A 24462-nucleotide genomic window follows, 5' to 3' on the forward strand; every position below is an offset into this window, starting at 1 on the left:
TCCCTCATTTGGAAAGCAACACCAAACCAAAGAGCTGCAGTTTGGACATTTTAAACGAGAGACTGGGGCTGATAGCGGAGAAAGGCTGCGGTCAGATTAACAAAGGATGTCACAATCCGTGGGTCCTAAAATGGCCGCAGGACCTCGTGACCAGCCACAAAAAGTAAAAACCTTACAACCCAGTCTCTAGGTTTTCTGCAAAGCCACGGCCAGTACAAAGGATGGGTATAGGCCATGCAGAAACCTACGAAACCAGGTCGGAGTCCAAACACTGGGGCGCTGACATCAGCATACTCACAATGCCCCAAGCCGACCTAAACAGTTCATCTCGGTGAGGGGGCACAATAGCCCATAGAAAACTACCTGGTAGGTGATGGGAAACCAATAACACCCATCACCTCACAACGAAATACCAATTAACACCGTCTGGCCATCCCCGGTATCCCCGAACATAAGGCAGATCAGAAGAAAACTCATACATATCTTTTTGAACAAAGAGATTCCAAGATCTGGCGGGAGATAGGACGGGTCAGAAATAGTATAACTGGCCACTACTTTTGGGTGAAAAAGTTAAGTCAACTGAAGTCAAGAAGAGAGTCAGAAAAGGAAGTCAAACGAATGCAGGAGGAAGAAACGGCAGGCAAGAAGAACGGATGCAAGAGAGAGGAACAGGCACGCAACTCGAGAAGAAATACTGCAAAACGAACAGCCAGTAACCCCAGTAATAGCCCCATGGTGAGCATGTACTCCAAATCCTACATATCCTGGACATAGTTTAGTGTAGAGGGGAGGGTGGTTGTGAATAAACGTTGGGTGTGTATTAAAATATGTGTTGGTCAATGTTGCGATGCGTCGTACGTTCCCCATCTTACAGTCGTGTATATGTCTTGTAGAACTGTGTGTTTAAGAATTCATAAGTAAAAAGGTTTTCGTGTATATGTCTTGTGGAACTGTGTGTTTAAGAATTCATAAGTAAAAGGTATTCGTGTATATGTCCTGTGGAACTGTGTGTGTTTAATGATTCATAGTTATAAGTATTCGTGTGATTCGGTACGTGTTTAATAGGTATGTCATATAGCAATATATAAATATTCATGGACAATAGTCCCAAGCGCTAAATAAAAGCCTTTTTCATTTAAACCCTGATTTTCAAATCTGGTCTGGTTGAATTTTTCTGCACTATAAGAGCTCCTGCATCAAAGTCCAGTGTCTAGAACCGTAAGGGGTGAGTGGGTCGAACGACTCACGGGGAACCAGTGTGCGTGGCCTGGTCAAGGGATCAGAGCAAGGCACGGGGACCTTAGGTCGGGCGAAAGCTCGGCGCTGAAACCCCTTACAGATAATGGCGACCACGAAGGGACACTGGCAGCAGGATGATAGTGTGCCGGAAAAAGATTTGAAAACTAGGGACATAATGGTCGAACGCATTGCGGACTTGGTGAATATCACCAAACAATGGATGTGTGTTTTATTAGATGACAAGCGCCCACTGGATGCAGCGATCCGGTGGACGGCCAGTAAAGCCCATAAGAAAGCTGTGGAAAAGGCGGTCTGGCTGACCTGCTATAAAAGGCAGGTCCAGCTTTTGGACCGCGTGGTTGTGGCACAGGCAGCCCAGATCAGGGACCTTCAGGAGGAGGTAGAGGAGAAGGCTGCGGGTGGGCACCAGTTGATTGAGGCTCTGGACTCTTTAAACAAGGAGCGCCGGGTCGTAACCAACCGCCACGAAGCCAGGGTAGAGCTGATGGAGTGTCAGATCACTGAGGCTATGCGCAGTAAGGGCAAGCTCAGGGAGCAGTGCGCTTCTCTGAGCCACCAGCTGGAGACCCAGGAAGAGAAACTTAAGGGAGTTAGGGCAGCCTATAAAATGGTTTTGGAAGACAGGTCGGAAGGGGCCGACCACGGGGCCTGCCTGCAGGAGATAGAGGGTCTGCGGGGTGCTTTAAATATAGGAAGCGGGCTGGTCTGTTTGATGAACCCCCCCGCGGGCCAGTCACTAGCGGGTGCGAAGGTCCCGGTTCCGATCCCTAGAAAGACCATGGTGGCTTCAGCCCCCAGACTCCACAATTCCCTTAGCTACGAGGCATCCTGGAAAAGGGGTAGTGTACGGGAAAGAGAGAGAGAGGAGCTCCCGGTCGAGGACTTGGCACCGGCGCCCATGTGCCCGGTCCTGGAAACCAGACGGGGACCCACCATGCAGAATGGGGACGCCGGACCCATTCAGAGCGAGATCGTGGTGCCCCACAGCTCCCAGCAGTTAAGAGCTATGATCGGGCATGTAATTAAATTGTCCGAATCAGGGGACCCTTCGCTGCATTTTAGGGAGATAGAACAAACCGCCGCAATCAACGGTTGCGACGAGGGAGAACGGGCAAAATTGTTGCTGTTCTCCCTGGACAGCTCGATCCTCCAATGCCTCTCAGATGAGAATAAAAGAGGGACCAGGACCTACGATCTCCTGCGGGACGAGGTCCTGGAAGTCTTGGGGGTGGGCGATGAGGGTCCATTTGCCCGATTGGGAAAGACCCTCCAGATGGAGGGAGAACCCCCAAGGGTTTTTGCGGCACGACTGTGGACAGTATATCAGAGCAGTTGCCCGCACGTCCCCGCGCGGGATGACCTGGCCGGGAATGGGAGAGCCTGGTTTGATCCCACAAATAGCACGGAGGAGGCAGTTTTAGACCGTCTCACGGTAGGGTATAGAAACACCCGGAGTACGACCACCCGGTTAGTAAAAGGGAAGGTGCACGTAGCGGAGGCTACTGCACCGGCCCAAAAGGGGTGGCGACAGGAGGGTAACCCTACCACACAGTCCAAGTGTTTTAAGTGCGGTAAGGTGGGGCACTGGCGGAAAGATTGCAGGGTCCACATCAAGGAAGATAGGGTTGGCACCACCCAGCGCGCCGATGTCCCAGTTAAGCCCGAGATCATCGAAACGATGATCGAGGTGATGCGGTCCCTCATGACAGCACAGGGGAAGGTGGCAGTCGCTACCGACTCCCCGGGTGCGGGGGGGGCACTGGACATTCCCCAATGACATCAGCCCACGCAGCCTGCCTATCTGTGTCCTCTACGCTACGATGCGTGGAAGAGGCCGCTTGTGGAGATGGTAGTGGAGAGGCAAAGGGGCAATTATCTGTCGGACATGGGGGCTTCATGCACCGTGGTCCACAGAGAGGAACCCTTTGACTCTCCCTTGTCCACAGGGGTCCCTTTCGCACTGGCGGGGTTCACAGGGAAGGAACAGGCTGGCGAGCGTTCACAGCCAAGGATGAGGCAGGTCACGCAGACAGGCAAGGTTGCCTGCGTGAGGGGGGAGGACATTCTCCAGGAATGGAGAGTCTCGCGTTTTGGGTGGGATTCGAACGAGGAAGAGCCTGATCAGCTCGACCAGGGGCTGGATCCCATTACGGAGGAGGAGGAGTCGGAGGGGGACGACAGTAACGTCCCCGACTCAAGCACCAGGAAGGCGGGGGTAGCGAGCGAAGGCTCACCACCTGTAGATACAGGCAGAGTGAGGCCGGATGCCGTGGGTATACCCAGCACCAAGGGGGCAGAGCTGGATGAGGCGGGGCCAGGGTCGGCAGCTGCGGGGGGTACCCGAGCTGCGGCACGGCAGGAACCGGTCCTCAGCCAGGCTGTCCAGGGGGCAGTGTCTAAGGTGATCCTCCGTAGGTCCAGCAGGAAACCCCAACGCAGAACTTTTGGCCAGAGGTCAATCACGCCCCGAGGTACGGGAGCCAAGTAAGGAGGAGGGAGCTAGCGTTTCAGAGGAGGTTTAGCCCCCGACAGGCAGCGACAGGCTGCGGAGGATCAAAGGTGGGAGACAGCGTGGTGCAGCCGTAGGAGACGACCCGCTGCAGCCCTGACAGGGATTAGCTGAGCCGCCCGGGGAAGGCGGCGCTGTATTATATTTTAGGTAATTTTAGATAAGGATAAGCTATTATAGATAAGGGTTAGGTAATATGGATATTTTAGGTAATATAGATAAGGATAGGTATTTTAGATAAGTTTAAGTATTTTAGATAAGTTTTGTGGGGATAGTTTAGTTGTAAATAAAGTTGATGCATCCAGGATGTGTGGGTGTGGGGTGCAGGCTGGGGGTCAAGAGACCCGCCCGCAGAGGCGTTAACAAAGCCAAGCGCTCCCCAAGAGGCTGGCTATACCATTCTTCTTTATCTGTTTTCTGGAATGGAAGGAGGCGCTCGATTGGTGGATCTTTGCCACAACGATCGGATGTGGGTGGGCCTATCGGGGCCGCACCAAGGACATCATCGTCTACGGCTGCTCCGGGGACACGGCTCCCATCGCGACCGATGGGACTGGAAGGAGAGAAGCGGAGGAGACCGCAGTTTACTTCCATGAAGGCCGGTGGCCGGGGTGGCTGGGATCGAACTCTTCAGAGTATTCCAGCGCCCCAGGTTTTGCTTATCGGGACACTTCATTATTGTGCCCGAGAGTCAAGATCATCGCCCAAAAGATCAGCGCCACCGTTGGCAAAAGGATCTGCCTGGTATGCACGGGGAAGGTCCCCGCGAGCAGGCGGTGGTGGCTGAGGAAAACGAGCAGGACAATGGCCAACTCCACTGTTGAGTGGGAGAGACTTGACAACGACACTCACAGGACTATTTCTGGGACTAAAGAACAGTTGAGTGTGTGTTGGGACAAATGGTGGGAACCGGATGAGGGGATTTATATGTGTATGTGAGGTTCGAGGTATCGCTGCCCCACGGGCAACAGCATATTTTTCCAGAGACAGTGGCAGGATGACGGTAAGGGGATGAGGTGGGATGTTAGCTCGCGGGCTTGTGGGGTCCCCCTTTCCCCGATCCCGGTAAACGCCACTGAACTCATCACACGGCCACGCATGACACCTCCCACAGTTCCGCTGGCAGTAGCACAGGAGGGTGAGTGCCCAAAAACCACTAAGGGGCCCGGGAATGGCCTGGTACTGATACTGACTGACCAGGTATTGTACCAGGGGGTGCACTACGCGGTAGCCTCAGTGATTTTAAACCTCACCGAGGTGCGGTTGCCGGAGTGGTGCCCCAGGGAAACTGAAAGACTAACCGGGTATATCAGGGAGAATGGAGAGACCGTTACGTGCGGGTGGGCGAGCAGGACCCAGCCGCAAGCTGCTAGGAGGACGGGCCCCCTCCGCACCGAGTGAACTGTGTTTTGTATTATCTTCGAATTTGTATCAAGAGTGATTGTGAAGGAATGTAAAAAAATGTATCGTTTTGCCGTTGTGTTGTTTTCATGTCCTACATTAAAGCGGACACCAGTAGGAGGATGGCGGAAGCATCGGCCTGGGACAAGGTGTAGGTGTATATGTCTGACATGGAAATGTACATACTTGTAATATAGTTTTGCCCGGGACACGGGCAGTAAAGGTCAGCCTAAGATGGGGACTGTACGTTCGCAATGAAACACTAGTTTAGTTAAAACCTCAGGGGTCTGGATATGGAGAATCGGGAAAACATTGCTCAACCACATTATTTAATTGATTCGATAAGCTGGGGTTATGCAAATCAACAGGAGGGACTGTAAGATTTGAGAAGTTTTCCCTCATTTGGAAAGCAACACCAAACCAAAGAGCTGCAGTTTGGACATTTTAAACGAGAGACTGGGGCTGATAGCGGAGAAAGGCTGCGGTCAGATTAACAAAGGATGTCACAATCCGTGGGTCCTAAAATGGCCGCAGGACCTCGTGACCAGCCACAAAAAGTAAAAACCTTACAACCCAGTCTCTAGGTTTTCTGCAAAGCCACGGCCAGAACAAAGGATGGGTATTGGCCATGCAGAAACCTACGAAACCAGGTCGGAGTCCAGACACTGGGGCGCTGACATCAGCATACTCACAATACCCCAAGCCGACCTAAACAGTTCACTCGGTGAGGGGGCACAATAGCCCATAGAAAACTACCTGGTAGGTGATGGGAAACCAGTTAACACCCATCACCTCACAACGAAATACCAATTAACACCGTCTGGCCATCCCCGGTATCCCCGAACATAAGGCAGATCAGAAGAAAACTCATACATATCTTTTTGAACAAAGAGATTCCAAGATCTGGCGGGAGATAGGACGGGTCAGAAATAGTATAACTGGCCACTACTTTTGGGTGAAAAAGTTAAGTCAACTGAAGTCAAGAAGAGAGTCAGAAAAGGAAGTCAAACGAATGCAGGAGGAAGAAACGACAGGCAAGAAGAACGGATGCAAGAGAGAGGAACAGGCACGCAACTCGAGAAGAAATACTGCAAAACGAACAGCCAGTAACCCCAGTAATAGTCCCATGGTGAGCATGTACTCCAAATCCTACATATCCTGGACATAGTTTAGTGTAGAGGGGAGGGTGGTTGTGAATAAACGTTGGGTGTGTATTAAAATATGTGTTGGTCAATGTTGCGATGCGTCGTACGTTCCCCATCTTACAGTCGTGTATATGTCTTGTAGAACTGTGTGTTTAAGAATTCATAAGTAAAAAGGTATTCGTGTATATGTCCTGTGGAACTGTGTGTGTTTAATGATTCATAGTTATAAGTATTCGTGTGATTCGGTACGTGTTTAATAGGTATGTCATATAGCAATATATAAATATTCATGGACAATAGTCCCAAGCGCTAAATAAAAGCCTTTTTCATTTAAACCCTGGTTTTCAAATCTGGTCTGGTTGAATTTTTCTGCACTATAAGAGCTCCTGCATCTAAGTCCAGTGTCTAGAACCGTAAGGGGTGAGTGGGTCGAACGACTCACGGGGAACCAGTGTGCGTGGCCCGGTCAAGGGATCAGAGCAAGGCACGGGGACCTTAGGTCGGGCGAAAGCTCGGCGCTGAAACCCCTTACACCTCCTATCGATAAATACAAAGTAACAGGTTGGAAATATTCTTTAAATCTGTTAAAGTAACTTACTTCATGAATTTCTCAAATACAATTCTATTACCTGTTTTTAGATTGACTTGCTATTTCATGGAATATCTGTATTTGTTAATCTAACACTATGTCTCGTACCTATCATTTGCAGAATCTGAAGACTTCTTACTCACCCAATTCTTTTACTGCGTCTTGATGATTTTTCTCCACAATATTTCTCAGTTGCTTAAAAAAAAATGTTAAAATTGGCAAATTTTTCAATTTTCTTTTGAAAATTATGACCTTTGATGTATAATTCCATAAACACTTACCACCCTTTGATACATTACCCAAGTTACCATTCTTTATTTGTGAAACTTGATAATGAAGAACATGTAGCCAGATCTGATTGGACCCTCATCAAATTACCCTAATTTTCTTTTCAGCAAATGTCACTTCATTGGAAACCATCTGATTTTCTCCCTCCCGAGCCAAGATTTCCATGACAACTGTAAGCATTCTTTTCACAACCTTGCTAGGATAGCTTAATCTGAAATCCTTTGGTATTATAACAAAGGAAGAGGACATTTAACCCATCCTGCCTTTGCCTGTTCTCTGAAGGAGCTGATTGACACTGCATCACAATCCAGTCTTTCCCCCTAACCCTGCAATTTTCTTCAAATATGTCCTGAATAACATTCTGGCAGTTCCAATGGAATCTTGTTGTACAATATTGCAGATGTACTTTACATACACCCTACTCAAAATCACACCATTTTTATGAAAATGCTTCTCGGAGTTCATTTGTCCATTCTGTAATATTTCGTAACATTTCACAAATTATTTCTACAGTGGATCAGCCTATTTCACCAATCTGCTTCTGACCTCCTGAAACTTGTAACCATCCTCCTCAGTTTCATAAGGTATTAGGAGAATTAGCAGAATTAGGCCATTTGGCCCATCAAGCGGAGAACGTGGTTGACTAAAAAAGGAACATATATTCGGAGCACTGGTGTGGAAGATACAATTGCCAGAATTCGCACACGGACCCCCTCTATCTTTCATCCCAAAAACTGTTGCAATCAAACTCAATGCAAGTTCAACGAACATCATTTCATATCCTGACTCTGTACATTACAGCTTCTTGGTCTCAATTTCAGATTATTTGTTCTTCCAACCTTGCATCTCACATCCAGTGTGTAGGAAAGAACTGCAGATGCTAGTTTAAATCGATGGTAGACACAAAATGCTGGAGTAACTCAGCGGGTCAGGCAGCATCTCTGGATAGAAGGAATGGGTGAGTTAAAGTGCTGAGCAACTGGGAGATCAGGTAGGATAAGGCAGACTGAGCGGAGGTGTTCAGCAAAACGATCGCCGAGTCTGCGCTTGGTCTCGCTGATATACAGGAGTTGACACCTGGAACAGCGGATACAGTAGATGAGGTTGGAGGAGGTGCAAGTAAACCTCTGCCTCACCTGAAAAGATTATCGGGGTCCTTGGATGGAGTCGAGGGGGGGAGATAAAGGGGCATGTGTTGCATCTCTTGTGGTTGCAGGGGAAAGTACCTGGGGAGGGTGGGGACAAGTTGACCAGGGAGTTGTAGTGGGAACGGTCTCTGTGGAAAGCAGAAAGGGGTGGAGATGGGAAGTTGAGGCCAGTAGTGAGATCCCGTTGGAGGTGGCGAAAATGTTGGAGGAATATATGCTGTATGCGACGGCTGATGGAGTGGAAGGTGAGGACAAGGGGGACTCTGTCCTTGTTACGAATGGGGGGGAAGGGGAGCAAGAGCGGAGCTGCGGGATATCGAGGAGACCCTAGTGAGAGCCTCATTTATAATGGAAGGGGGAAACCCCCATTCCCTAAAGAATGAGGACATCTCCGATAACCTGGTATGGAAAACCTCATCCTGGGTGCAGATGCGGCGTAGACAGTGGAATTGGGAAAGGGGATAGAGTCTTTACAGGAAGCAGGGTGGGAAGAAGTGCACTGTAGATCTCACATCCAGATTATTTTAATCTCGTGGTTTATGGTATTTCTGATTAGTCCTCCAGATGCACTATTTATTGTTCAGTAACCTTCACCTTCCTCTTTTAACTGGCAACTCCACTGCTACTTCCTCTCTCTCTCCTTGTCTCTGCCCCACCATGAACCTTTTGTTTTATTTTCCATACCGACATCCCCCCTTGTCTGCAACCTTTAATGCGTTTCATTTTTAACTTTACCCAGTTCTGATGCAAGTTATAAAACTGAAACATCAATTCTGTTTCTCCGCACAAATTCCACGTGATCTGCTCAGTATTTCCAGCATCTACAGCATTTTGCTCTTGCCTTCACTTTCGCCTTTATTTGCAATTATAAATTACTCTTGATATTCTTGGTGTCTATCGATCCAATATACATAATCAACCCTCCAATATCTACCATCATACTTTAAGTTAAGGCTTTGACATTTTAATTTCTGAATCAAAATGCAATTTTGTCATTTTAATTTCCCCACTCAATCTTTCAATATTGTTGTTCGAAAGCCTTAATTGTGTAGAATGATAAATCAGCACACGTGGAAATTGTGAAGGACTACTTTACCCTGATTATTATTCTATCTAAAGATGTCTTAATCTTGCACTCACGATCTTTTACCTATTGCATTACCTCAGATATCACTTTTTGGTCTGAAATGTGATCAATAAGATTATTAACATCCTCTTCTCCTACGACATATCCTTTTCCAATATCATATCCAAAGCATAGTTGTTTGTTAATTTGTTTGTTGAGAAGATGTATGAAGGTTGGTAGCATAATCTAAAAAATAAATTATACAGGATTAAAGCATTGCTGTTCTAATATATATTTTGCTGCCCAGTGCATTGCAATGTCATTATTCAGACTGTATATGCAGCTCATATGCAGAGTGTCCATCTCAGCAGCAGCCAAGTTCATGGCACCATTGAGGACTCTGCTTCACAGGAGTCAAGTCAAGTCAAGTCAATTTTATTTGTATAGCACATTTAAAAACAACCCACGTTGACCAAAGTGCTGTACATTTGATTAGGTTCCACAAAAAAAAAAAAAAAAAAAAAAAAAAAAAAGAGGGCAGGAAAGAGTGGGAGAGCTATAGTTGTAGGGGATTCCATTGTAAGGGGAATTGTTAGGTGGTCGCAAAAGAGACTCCAGGATGGTATGTTGCCTCCCCGGTGCAAGAGTCAAGGATGTCTCTGAGCAGCTGCAGAACATTCTGCAGGAGGAGGGTGAACAGCCATTTGTTGTGGTGCACTTCGGTACCAACGATATAGGTTAAAAAATGGGATGAGGTCCTTCAAAGCGAATTTAGGGAGTTAGGAGATAAATTGAAATGTAGGACCTCAAAGGTAATAATCTCTGGATTAATACCAGTGCCATTTGTTAGTAAGAGTCGAAATAACAGGATATTTTGGATGAATACGCGGCTTGAGAAATGGTGCAAGGGGAAGGGATTCGCATTACTGGAGCATTGGAACCGGTTCTGGGAGAGGTGCGATCAGTACAAACCGGACAGTCTGCACCTGGGCTGGACTGGAACCAATGTCCTCGGGGGAATGTTTGCGAGTGCTGTTGGGAAAAGGTTAAACTAATATGGCAGGGGGCTGGAACCAATGTGGGGAGACAGAGGGCCGTAAAATGAGGGCAGAAGCAAAAGGTAGAAGGGAGAAAAGTAAAAGAGAGATGAATGACAAAAATCAAAAAGGGCTAAGAATGTTAAAACAAACCTGAAAGCTTTGTGCCTTAATGTGAGGAGCATTCGTAATAAAGTGGATGAATTGAATGCACAGTTAGTTGTTAACAAATATGATATAGTTGGGATTACGGAGACATGGTTCCAGGGTGACCAAGGCTGCGAGCAACATGCAGGCGTATTCATTATTCAGGAAGGATAGACAGAAAGGAGGAGGAAATAGGGTGGCATTGCTGGTTAAAGAGGAGATTAATGCAACAGTAAGGAGAGACATTAGCTTGGATGCTGTAGAATCTGTATGGGTAGAACTGCGAAATAGCCAAGGACAGAAAACGCCTGTTGGAGATGTGTACAGACCACCAAACAGCAGCAGTGAGGTTGGGGATAGCATCAAACAGGAAATTAGGGATGCGTGTAGCAAAGGTACAGCAGTTATCATGGGTGACTTTAATCTACATATAGATTGGGCTAACCAAATTGGAAACAACACTGAGGAGGATTTCCTGGAGTGTATACGGGATGGTTTTCTTAGCCAGTATTTGGAGGAACCAACTCGACGGAAGGGGTATTGTGTAACTAGATTGGGTATTGTGTAATGAGGAAGGATTAGTTAGCAATCTTGTGCAAAGTCCCTTGGGCAACAGTGAACATAATATGGTAGAATTCTGCATTAAGATGGAGAGTGACACAGTTAATTCAGAGACAAGGGCCCTAAACTTAAAGAAAGGTAACTTTGATGGTATGAGATGGGAATTGGCTAGGATAGACTAGCAAATGATACTTAAAAGGGTTGACGATGGACATGCAATGACAAAGATTTAAAGATCGCATGGATGAATTACAACAATTGTTCATCCCTGTCTGGCGTAAAAATAAAACAGGGAAGGTGGCTCAACCATGGCTAACGAAGGAAATTAGGGATCGTGTTAAATCCAAGGAAGAGGCATATAAATTGGCCAGCGAAAGCAGCAAATCGGAGGACTAGGGGTAATTTAGGAGGACAAATGGGTTAATTAAGAGGGGAGAAAATAGAGCATGAAAGAAAGCTTGCGGGGAATATAAAACTGATGTAAAGCTTCTATAGATCTGTGAAGAGGAAAAGATTAGTGAAGACAAGTGTAGGTCCCTTACAGTCAGAAACAGGTGAATTTTTAATGGGAAACATGGAAATGGCAGACCAGTTAAACAAATACTTTGGTTGTCTTCATTACAAACAAAGCACAAACAATCTCCCAGAAATACAAGGGGACCGACGATCTAGCAGGAGTGAGGAACTGAACTTTCAAGAGAGAGGTACATTTAGCTGTTAGGGCTAAAGGAATCAAGGGATATGGGGAAAAAGCAGGAACAGGGTACTAATTTTAGATGATCAGCTCGAAGGGACGAATGGCCTACTCCTGCACCTATTTTTCGATGTTTTCTACGAAGGAAATCCCCATTAGTCAGGAAATTGATCAATTTCTTCTTGGGATAAAAAAAGTTCTATCGTATCGTATCGAAATGGTGTTCTGTAGACTGTTGGGACTGAGGAGATAAATCCCCAGGGCCTGATGGTCTGCATCCCAGAGTACTTAAGGAGGTGGCTCTAGAAATGGTGGATGCATTGGTGATCATTTTCCAATGTTCTCTAGACTCTGGATCAGTTCCTGTGAACTGGGGCTGTTAATATAACGCCATTTTTTAAGAAAGGAGGGTGAGAGAAAACAGGGAATTATAGACCAGTTAGCCTCACATCGGTAGATGCTCGAGTCGATTATTAAAGATGTAAAAGCAACGTATTTGGAAAGCACTGACAGGATTGGTCAAAGTCGGCATAGATTTATGAAGAGGAAATCATGCTTGACTAATCTTCAGGATGTAACAAGTAGAATGGATAAGGGAGAGCCAGTGGGTGTTGTGTATCTGGACTTTCAAAAAGCCTTTGACAACGTCCCACACAAGAGATTAGTGTGCAAAATTAGAGCACATGGTATTGGGGGGGTAGGGTTTTTACATTGGTAGAGAACTGGTTGGCAGACAGGAATCAAAGAGTCCACACGATTTGGGAGGAATCCAAGCACTCAGAGGAAACCCTCATGTTCAGAGAGGACATGCATATAGACAGCACGAGGTCAGATCGAACTCGGGTCCCCAGAGCTGTGAGGCTGCTATTCTACCAGCTGTCACATCCTATGTCCTCAAACGTATGTTTTATGCTAACCTGATTAAACCACCAAAAATATTTTACCTCATGTACGATTGTTTTAAAATGTCCAACTGTTTAAATGTCAAATAGGAAATACAAAATCTGTATCAACTTCCATTTGACGTACATAGCCTGTATTTCTCTACTTTTTCAATCTTGCAACACCTATGATCTATCTTTCCAACAGAACTCACCTTTAATAATCGAAAAACCCTGGCAAGACGGATCAATCTGAAAACACGAACTGCACGGACCTTGTGCTCACTATGTGAAAAGAGGTGATCAATTATGAGATCAGCTGCTGCTAATGTGATGATGAATAGGTCAAACTGGTTCCAGTGATCAAAGATATAGGCTTTACGCACAGCAATAACCTGAAAAACACACAAATATTTTTTATTATGTGGATGTCCACAATATGCTTTCACAAGAACCATAATGGCAACAGAAGTTGGATGCAATAGAGATTCTTTTTCAGTGCTACATCAAATTATTTTCTTACAGAGTGAAATATGATTGCAAATATTTCTGAATGGAATCGTGCAACTCTGGAAACAACTGGGCACAGTCATGAACCACCTTGCACTGGTGATGCAATTTCTGCATCAGTTGCACAGTGAATTATGTCATTCCTTCTGCAATGCTCCTTTGCAATCTTGCCAGTTACATTATAGGAGCACCCATATGTGAGAAACTCCTGGAACAACTTTTCATTCACTGCAATGGTATTCAGCAGTAATGCTATTTAAAAGATTTGTCCTAGAATAGATCCAGCCTGGGTTTAGGAAACTGATCATGTGATCCTTCGGTTGGTCCTCCCGCTCCCCTCCCCTTTATTGTGCCAATCTTCATCCCTACTCCTCAATCTCCCAATGATTCTTATACAAGTGTGATTTTGCTACTCCAGCCTACTTCTCATCAACCAGTCATGTTATTACATTAACTCTCCATTGTCTTAATCTCTAGGCACACATTATCTTTCCGGGTTCATATTGACAGGCATCTCCAATTCAAGCCATGATTTCTGAACCATTTCCCAGGCCCAATTTCCAGTCAGCACCTCACCTCCCTCTTCCAGAACAACTAATTTTCAGCTGTTGTGCACTGGGCGGCACGGTAGCGCAGCGGTAGAGTTGCTGCTTTACAGCGAATGCAGCGCCGGAGACTCAGGTTCGATCCTGACTACGGGTGCTGCACTGTAAGGAGTTTGTACGTTCTCCCCGTGACCTGCGTGGGTTTTCTCCGAGATCTTCGGTTTCCTCCCACACTCCAAAGACGTACAGGTATGTAGGTTAATTGGCTGGGTAAATGTAAAAATTGTCCCTAGTGGGTGTAGGATAGTGTTAATTTGCGGGGATCGCTGGGCGGCACGGACTTGGTGGGCCGAAAAGGCCTGTTTCCGGCTGTATATATATGATATGATATGATATGATATGATATGAACCCTTACCTACCATCATTAAGGAGTACCCTATCCACGCTTCGGTGTAGTTTTCCAGATCCCTTTCTGACATGTATTTTCAAAGTACACCCCAACAAGTCAATGATCTCTGGGATGCTGTTACTTCCTGACTTCATTGCAATCAACACTCCTTCCTCATTGTCTCTCTGATCCAATCCTGTTTCTAATACACCACATTTTCATTTGTAGACTCACTTACAAGTTATCCAATAAAACTTGCTATCTTCAGCCACTGAATTTTGTAGCGGTGAAACAAGGACCAAATATTTTTTTACCTTTGCATTAAGATAGAGATAAATTGCTAAATCAGGTAATTTTAATATTAATAATCCAACATTTTTAATTGAAAATTAACAAAAAAAGATATTGTATAGTTGAACTGCTTGTACATAGGTCGACCAAAATTATTTTGTCCTGTCCACTTTGCTGCTGTAACCCTGCAAATTTCCCCGTTGGGGATGAATAAAGGATTTTTTTTTTTTTAATGATCACTGTCAACCCTATGTGATAAATAATTATTTAAATAATTATTTTATTTCTCAAATTCACTTCTGGGTAAAGTACATTGACTCCTTACTACACATACAAGAGCCATTTCGGAAAATCTTCTTGATGGAGTGTTTGCGACCATGAGAAATAATGTTTAAGGGGTCATGACACAACAGAAAATATCAGTTAACCAGTAGTCATGATTGTCCTATTTCTCTTAAAACTACTCCCCAACGAGTTTCTCAGAGTTTGTAGCTGTGCTTTTTGTCAAGTTTAGACCCTTATGACATTCTGTGCACTGATGCTGCCAGAAAGTCATAATATGAAACGTAGAAATTACCCAAAAATGATGCAGAAATGCCTAACTCTTGACAGTAATGTTCCCATTTAACAAGGGCAATTCACAAACTAAAATAAGTGTATCTGAATCAGACCCTGAAAATAGCTTTACAAGATATTTGAATAGAAAGTTCCCAGCTCTTGGAGTTCCAATGACAGGTCGTTGACTTAAAACATTCACTTTGTTTTTCATATTATAAATGGTAGCTATACTGCTAACGCTTCCCAGCATCTTCTAAGTGGTAGAATCTGATGGTGAGTTGCAGGGAATGTGGAGAGAATAAAATTGGATTGAAGCAAGATTAAGGTTAATGGGTGGGTTGAAGGGCTAATTTTTGTGCTGTAGGGCCACTGAACAATTCTTATAAACCAGAGCTGATTTAGGTGGTTTTGAATACTTCATAAAGTTTCAAGTATTAGTAAACAGTTTCATAAATCCACAACTTTACTCTATTAAATCCTTGCAATTTAGTGTACTCCATACCAATTTAATAACACATGATGCAATCATGCTCCCTCTGGTGTCAAACAATGCAAGTCACATTTACAATTTAAGGGGGGCTGTTCCACAATCACAAATGTATGGAAATGGCTACCAACAGTAAAACAGAACGTTGCTATCTCCTTTTAACATTTAGGGGAATTGCCAACCTCCAGCATCAACATCTTTGTGATTCAACTTTATCCAGAAGCAGAACTCAACTATTTCCTAAATGCCATGGCAATTCATACAGATCAAAGATCTGCTCTGCTTTTTATGACAAGTAGCTTACCTCCTAATCTCCAAAATCTCTCAGCCTACAAGGTACTACATCATGCTGCTTGGATGAATGCAGTTCTAGGAACAAATATAAAGCAATGGTGGACACTTCTGGAATGAAAGTTTGCTTGATTTTTCCTCAATCCATTTGAAAAATATTCACATATGGAAATGCCAGAGAAGTTAAACAATTACTTTGCCTCTGTCCTCAAGAAAGATGATCCTCTCAGGTTGGCGGACTGATGCTAAAGGAAGACTGCAAGGATTGGTGTTTCCAACATTAGCTATTCACAATTTAGATCAATAATTTGGCTGAGTATGAAGGTGGATGTAGAGGCTCTAAAGGATATGGACAAGCCGAGTAAGCAAGAACATGGCAGATGGAATCTATTATGGAAAGAGACTGAGTGAAGTTAATGTTCAAAAGAATCTGGGTGTATTCGTACAGTGAAAATCAACATGGAAGTACAGCATGTGATGAGGAGAGCAAATTGTATGTTAGCCGCGATTATGAAAATGTTCCATCATAAAGGTCATATTGTAATTGTGTAGGGGCTTGGCAAGTTTTGTGTACAGTTTTGGTCACTGGCAACAATGTATTCCTCCCCAGTGACCTCAATAGCATTAAGACAACCACATCTCCTTTAATGTCAGCTACAAAAAGGAGCTGGTAATTGAATTCAGGAAGTTGGGTAGGGTACATGCTCCGTTGTCTGTAATCAATGGTGCTGAAGTGGAGATTGTCGAGAGCTTCGTTCCAAGTAAATCAAAGGTATCACAAAATGCTGGAGTAACTCAGTAGGTCAGGCAGCATCTCAGGAGAGAAGGAATGGGTGACATTTCGGGTCGAGACCCTTCTTCAGACACCAATAATTTCATTAATGAACCGTTATCCATCATAATATTAAATTTCATTCACAATTTCGCAGATAACAAATCAACAAGACCAGACAACATTGTGTTGTGGGTAAAATTAGCATCAAATTACAACTACATAATCAGTAGCATTTCTATCAGTGAATTCCTCATATTAAAGTTCTGGGGAACATCAATGAGTAGAATCTAAACTGGGCAATCCATATATTTTCAAAGTAATGGTCCAAAGGATGGAATAAAAGGAGGGATTTTAAAAAATCCACAAAGTTTGTAAGGATGGTGCAAGCAGAATCGAGCAAGGTTTTCAAAAGGACAGTGGATAGGGAAAATCATTAGCCAGGCAATTAGGAAAACACAAGGGAACGGGCACTGAGTATATTCTTGTGGAAGATGTTGTAGAGTTGACAAACTATGTCATAATGAAGAAAAAGTACATTCAGGACATGATGTCCTTTTGGTGAATGACTCACTCCAAACTCCTCAGAGTCTTTCTGTCATCTGCAAACGTCGCCTATCCATGTTGTCTAGAAATGCTGCCTGACCCACTGAGTTACTCCAGCTCGTTGTGTTTTACTCAGCATTGTGGTAAAGCTCTTCTGTACTCTGGCCAAAACCTTCATATCCTTCCTGTAATTTATTCATATACTTGAATTCAGATTGTTTCTTGTACTTCAGAAGAATTTTAAACTGAAATCCTGTTTATACATTTTAAGCACTGGTGAATAAAGCATGGCTCAACTAACCTTCATAACTGCTTCTGTTACATATACTACGAAGAAAACATAATTAGTCAATCTCAGTTCCAACGCACGTTGAATATTCATCTCGGGAATGTATTCCAGGATGATTGGGAAGATATTAAGTAGTATTATCATGTACATAAAACATTCAAATGCATTGCTGAATACCATACGATGGCAGAATTTTGAAACTCTGTTTCTGTAAAAGAAAATAATTATATTTAGAAAAAATAATCACATTTTTGCAATGAGATGATGTCTGCAAAAATGTACACACCAAGTCCGTAATGTTCTCAACTATTAGTTTCAACAGATGAAAATCATAGTTTCAAGTGTACAATTTTCCAAATTGGAACTTTCCTGCATAAATTCGCAGCAACCATTTTACTTAATATATGCTGTTGATTGATATTTTTCTTATTAGCTATTCAAATTCTTGTAAATAAATGATAACATCCTCAGTTCCATTCACAAAAGTTCTAAGCGAATAATTTTGATTTTAAAAAGCATGTGCTTTAAAAAGTAGTTTGCTTACCACCCGCTAAATTAAACCATCAAATCAAGAGTGGCATTAATTTTTTTTTATCAAGTCTGCAATGAATATTGCTAAATAACATTCACAAAAATAGCTATAAAGCATATGTGTAAAACTCTATATTTACTGGAGATTCAAATAATGTATGGTATCAGCTATGCATTCTGTAAAATTACATTGTTACAATGGAAACTCAAGGAATCAGCAGATAAAGTATAAGATCAAGGAGAATTTGAAGAATTAGAATCATGAGAGTATTATGAATCTGCATTTAGTACAAAACAGCAAATCTCTGTATAGCAAGATCCAAATTACGACCATGATAAAAGGACAGATTATTTTTATTTAAGAAAATTTATTTGAGTAATAAATGTTGGGGTGGGTATTTTGGACAGCTCCCCTGCTCTTCTCTGAAATAGTGCCATGGAATCTTTTACACCCACCTGAGAGGGTAGATCAGACTTCATCAAACAGATGGCATCTCCAACAGTACAGCACTCCCTCACGGTGTTGCATGATTTTTGTTATGGTTTCTATGCTGCAGCGATTCAACTGTTCAAGATTTAAATGCTGTAATCGTCTCTACCTCGACAATCATTTGAGGCAGTGCACTCCAAACTCCAACCACCCACTGGGTGAAAAGAAAACTTACTTCTATCCACTTTAAACCTCTTACTCCTTCCCTTAAATCTACATTCTCTGGTTATAAACACTTCAGTTTACTACTATCTACCACTCACAATTTTGTACACACCAACCGTGCCCCACCTCTGTGCTACCATGGTTGATATTTGAATCAAGATTCTTCAGAGAGGAGGCAAGGAAATAAAAGGCAGTGGGGTCTAAATAATAGTCTGTACAGAAGTTACAGCATTCACAATTCCATCGAAGACTGGGTAAAATCACCAAAGCCATTTGTTAATTTTGAGAAAAAAACAACCAAGGAAAAAAATTCCACATCGTAGGATGGTCTGGAAGGTTGGATTGCATGAGATCCAGGGAGAACTAGCTAACTGGATACAGAATTGGCTTCTGCATTCCATTCTGTAATGGAAGAAAGCAGAGAGTAGTGGTGGAAGGTTGTTTTTTGGACTGTTGGCCATGACCAGTGGTGTGCCTCAGGGATCAGTATTAGGCCCGTTGCTGTTTGTTGTCGCGATCAATGATTTGGATGAAAATGTAAAAGGCATGATTAGTAAGTTTGCAAATGATACTAAAGGAGATGGTATCGTAGAGGGTTAGATGATCATTAAGAATTATAGTGCAGTCTTGATCAGCTGGCCAACTGGGTCAAGGAATTGCTAATAGATATATATGAGATGTTGTATTATGAATGTCAAACCAGGGCAGGACCTTCACAGTGATCAGTAGGGTCCTGGAGAGTGTTGTAAAGAGAGGGGGGGGGAAGGATTAACTGTGCCTGGCAAATGAACTTCAATATTTATGAGGCACTACATTTTTGTACACATAATAAGAGGCCACAAACAATTTTGAGTTTAGATGCACATATCAATATGGGTAATGGAAACTATTTTTATATAATAAAAAACAAACAGAACTGAAATTTATTTACAGAAAAACAGAATTGAAATGCAGTGTAAATATGAAAACAAAAATTAAACTGCTGGAGGAACTCAGCAGATCAAGCAGCATCTGTGAATAATAGCTCTAATCTCCTCCAAATATTTCAAAATTGGATCCAAATAACAAAGCATTAGCATGGCTTATACTTCATAAAATGAACCGAAATACAAATTGCAGTTTCAAATAAAAGCAGTCACGATACAATGTGGCTATTCCCATTTTATTGCTCAGCATTCAGAATAATGAAGGCAACAGCCATCAAAGGCATTCTTCCACAGAAACACACAATCTGATAGCTTGGGAGGTGAATGCAGGAGGTAAATATATTGAGAAAAGTAAAATTATCTGTGTTTACTGAGATACAGTGCCCGCCATAATGTTTGGGACAAAGACCCATCATTTATTTATTTGCCTCTTGTCTCCACAATTTGTGATTTGTAAAAGAAAAAAAACACATGTGGTTAAAGTTCACATTGTCAGATTTTATTAAAGGGTATTTTTATACATTTTGGTTTCACCATGTAGAAATTACAGCTGTGTTTATACATAGTCTCCCCCCCATTTCAGGGCACCATATTGTTTGGGACACATGGCTTCACAGATGTTTGTAATTGCACAGGAGTGTTTAAATGCCTCCTTAATGCAGGTACAAGAGAGCTCTCAGCACCTAGTCTTTCCTCCAGTCTTTCCACCACCTTTGGAAACTTTTATTGCTGTTTATCAACATGAGGACCAAAGTTGTGCCAATGAAAGTCAAAGAAGCCATTATGAGACTGAGAAACAAGAATAAAATTATTAGAGACATCAACCAAACCTTAGGCTTACTAAAATCAACTGTTTGGAACATCATTAAGAAGAAAGAGAGCACTGGTGAACTTACTGAAGGTATTTATTCACAAAATGCTGGAGTAACTCAGCAGGTCAGGCAGCATCTCAGGAGAGAAGGAATGGGCGACGTTTCGGGTCGAAACCCTTCTTCAGACTGATGTCAGGGGGGCGGGATAAAGGAAGGATATAGGTGGAGACAGGAAGACAGTGGGAGATCTCGGAAGGGGGAGGGGAAGGGAGGGACAGAGGAACTATCTAAAGTTGGAGAAGTCAATGTTCATACCACTGGGCTGCAAGCTGCCCAGGCGAAATATGAGGTGCTGTTCCTCCAATTTCCGGTGGGACTCACTGTGGCACTGGAGGAGGCCCATGACAGAAAGGTCAGACTAGGAATGGGAGGGGGAGTTGAAGTGCTCAGCCACCGGAAGATCAGATTGGTTAATGCGGACTGTGCGCAGGTGTTGAGCGAAGTGATCGCCGAGCCTGCGTTTGGTTTCGCCGATGTAAATAAGTTGACATCTGGAGCAGCGGATGCAATAGATGAGGTTGGAAGAGGTGCAGGTGAACCTCTGTCTCACCTGGAAAGACTGTTTGGGTCCTTGGATGGAGTTGAGGGGGGAGGTAAAGGGACAGGTGTTGCATCTCGTGCGGTTGCAGGGGAAAGTGCCCGGGATGGGGTGGTTTGGGTAGGAAGGGACGAGTGGACCAGGGAGTTACGGAGGGAACGGTCTCTGCAGAACGCAGAAAGGGGAGGGGATGCGAAGATATGGCCAGTGGTGGGGTCCCGTTGTAGGTGACGGAAATGTTGGCGGATGATTTGTTGGATCCACTGGCTGGTGGGGTGGAAGGTGAGAACGAGGGGGATTCTGTCCTTGTTATGAGTGGAGGGAGGGAGGGAGGGGGAGCAAGAGCTGAGCTGCGGGATGTAGAAGAGACCCTAGTGAGAGCCTCATTTATAATGGAAGAGGGGAAGCCCCGTTTCCTGAAGAATGAGGACATCTCTGATGCCCTAGTGTGAAACACCTCATCCCGGGCGCAGATGCGGCGTAGACGGAGGAATTGGGAGTAGGGGATAGACTTTTTGCAGGAAACCGGGTGGGAAGAAGTGTAGTCCAGATAGCTGTGCGAGTCAGTGGGTTTATAGTAGATGTCAGTCACTAGTCTGTCTCCTGTGATGGAGATGGTGAGGTCCAGAAACGGGAGGGAGATGTCAGAGATAGTCCAGGTATATTTAAGGGCAGGATGGAAATTGGTAGTGAAGTGTATGAAGTCAGTGAGTTTTGCATGGGTACAAGAGGTAGCACCAATGCAGTCGTCAATGTAGCGGAAGTAGAGTTCGGGGATGGGGCCGGTGTATGCCCGGAACAGAGATTGTTCGACGTACCCGACAAAGAGGCAGGCATAGCTAGGGCCCATGCGAGTGCCCATAGCTATACCTCTGGTTTGGAGGAAGTGGGAGGAGTCAAAGGAGAAGTTGTTAAGGGTATAAAAACCAGCTCTGCTAGGTCGAGGAGAGTGTTAGTAGATGGGGATTGGCTGATTCTACGGTCGAGGAAGAAACGGAGGGCTTCGAGACCATCCTTGTGGGGGATGGAAGTGTAGAGTGACTGGACATCCATGGTAAAGATGAGGGAGTGGGGGCCTGGGAACCGGAAGTTATCGAGGAGATGGAGAGCGTGTGAGGTGTCTTGGACGTAGGTGGGGAGGGATTTGACCAGGGGGGGATAGGATGGAGTCGAGGTAGGTGGAAATAAGTTCGGTGGGTCATGAGCAGGCAGAGACAATGGGTCTCAGATTCCCAGATCTCCCACTGTCTTCCTGTCTCCACCTATATCCTTCCTTTATCCCGCCCCCCTGACATCAGTCTGAAGAAGGGTCTCGACCCGAAACGTCGCCCATTCCTTCTCTCCTGAGATGCTGCCTGACCTGTTGAGTTATTCCAGCATTTTGTGAATAAATACCTTTGATTTGTACCAGCATCTGCAGTTATTTTCTTACACTGGTGAACTTACTAATCGCAAAAGGACTGGCAGGCCAAGGAAGACCTCCACAGCTGATGACAGAAGAATTCTCTCTATAATAAAGAAAAATCCCCAAACACCTGTCCGACAGATCAGAAACACTCTTCAGGAGTCAGGTGTGGATTTGTTAATGACCACTGTCCGCAGAAGACTTCATGAACAGAAATACAGAGGCTACACTGCAAGATACAAACCACTGGTTAACCGCAAAAATAGGATGGCGAGGTTGCCAAGAAGTACTTAAAAGAGCAACCACGGTTCTGGTAAAAGGTCTTGTGGACAGATGATACAAAGATTAACTTATATCAGAGTGATGGCAAGAGCAAAGTATGGAAGAGAGAAGGAACTGCCCAAGATTCAAAGCATACCACCTCATCTGTGAATCACGGTGGTGGGGTGTTATGGCCTGGGCATGTATGGCTGCTGAAGGTACTGGCTCACTTATCTTCATTGATGATACAACTGCTGATGGTAATAGCATAATGAATTCTGAAGTGTATAGACACATCCTATCTGCTCAAATTCAAACAAATGCCTGAAAACGCAATGGTCGGAGGTTCATTCTACAGCAAGACAATGATCGTAAACATACTGCTAAAGCAACAAAGGAGTTTTTCAAAGCTAAAAATGGTCAATTCTTGAGTGGCCTAGTCAATCACCTGATCTGAAACCAATTGAGCATGACTTTTAAATGAAAGTGAAAACTGAAGGGGACTAACCCCCAAAACAAGCATAAGCTAAAGATGGCTGCAATACAGGCCTGGCAGAGCATCACCAGAGAAGACACCCAGAAACCGGTGATGTCCATGAATCGCAGACTTCAAGCAGTCATTGCATTCAAAGGATATGCAACAAAATACTAAATGATTACTTTCATTTACATGACATTGCTGTGTCCCAAACATTATGGTGCCCTGAAATGGGGGGGGACTATGTATAAACACTGCTGTAATTTCTACATGGTGAAACCAAAATGTATAAAAATGGCCTTTATTAAAATCAGACAATGTGCACTTTAACCACATGTGATTTTTTCTATTATAAATCTCAAATTGTGGAGTACAGAGGCAAATAAATAAATGATGGGTCTTTGTCCCAAACATTATGGAGGGCACTGTATATGCCAGCGGGTCCAGAGACCGCAGAGCAAAATTTGGTCGCAAGGATATCAAGTACTTCTACCCATTCCCCAACACCAATATTTTCTCCAATATCCACCAACCTTAAATCGATTATATAGACAGTTGCCTCTATCACTCCTTTGCACACAGATCAACCCTTTTATGATAAAAGTTATTCACTCAACACTTCATCTTCTCCATAAAGGCAAATATAGGAGAGACATTATTTGGCCAAGAAGAGGGCTGTCACACAGTGCTTCATCAGGTGTCTCCTCCTCCTCATGGTACAGGGGCCATTGAGACACAAACACCATCAAGGAGTTGCCAGAAATCTGTCATGTTTGCCAATTAACAATATTTCTTTTTGCAAGTAGTTTATTTTCAGATTCGTCAAAATAATACACCTTTAACAATATGCGTACTACTGCATTTCAATTGAGGTGACTTTATTGCACTTTAAATGTGTAGCTTTCATTTAATTTCTCTTTCGAGATCATGCGAATAGGTCCACTTTTTCCTTTACCACATCCCACACTCCCATCACAAGACGACGCAGGAGTGCAGAAGCAGGAATCAGCAGACCAGGTTCAGAGAAGGGAGAGGATGATGTCAAACACCAGCGTATCAATGCATCTGATACCCCAAAGCACAACCTCAGAAATTACCAAATCTGGAGACTGTTACATAAATATCTACCAATCCACTGATTGGTAGTATTTGGAGATTCATCTACCCCTATCAAGAGGTCACCAATTCACTTCCTACTATGGCCTTTCCAATCATTTTTTCACCCATGGCCCACAACTATCTATCCCAGAATACTCTTTCAATCAGTCCATGCCAGAGCTCTGAAGGCATCCCATCTAGATTAAGTGTTTTTTGTCACCTAGGCCAATAGTGGCCTCCAGAAATTAGATCCAACCGTTGAGTGGACATTCTAACGTAGCACTCAAACAACCC

At 43.9% G+C, this 24462-nt stretch overlaps 2 protein-coding genes across 2 annotated transcripts in view; one reads left to right on the forward strand and one right to left on the reverse strand.

Moving 5' to 3' along the window:
• The window catches only part of LOC144602290 (galanin peptides-like), a 411360-nt gene that overhangs the window by 272248 nt on the left and 114650 nt on the right, over window positions 1-24462 (forward strand). The window lies entirely within an intron of this gene.
• LOC144602286 (sperm-specific sodium:proton exchanger-like) overlaps window positions 1-24462 on the reverse strand; it is a 159929-nt gene that overhangs the window by 55421 nt on the left and 80046 nt on the right. Inside the window, exons 14-17 of the mRNA XM_078415200.1 lie at window positions 17417-17612; window positions 12942-13121; window positions 9503-9652; window positions 7048-7099 (exon numbers count right to left, since the gene is read on the reverse strand). Of these exons, the coding sequence (XP_078271326.1) occupies window positions 7048-7099; window positions 9503-9652; window positions 12942-13121; window positions 17417-17612 (578 nt within the window). The remainder of the gene's footprint in view (window positions 1-7047; window positions 7100-9502; window positions 9653-12941; window positions 13122-17416; window positions 17613-24462) is intronic.

Source organism: Rhinoraja longicauda, chromosome 18 (genome assembly GCF_053455715.1).
Source record: "Rhinoraja longicauda isolate Sanriku21f chromosome 18, sRhiLon1.1, whole genome shotgun sequence".
Taxonomy (NCBI): Eukaryota; Metazoa; Chordata; class Chondrichthyes; order Rajiformes; family Arhynchobatidae; genus Rhinoraja; species Rhinoraja longicauda.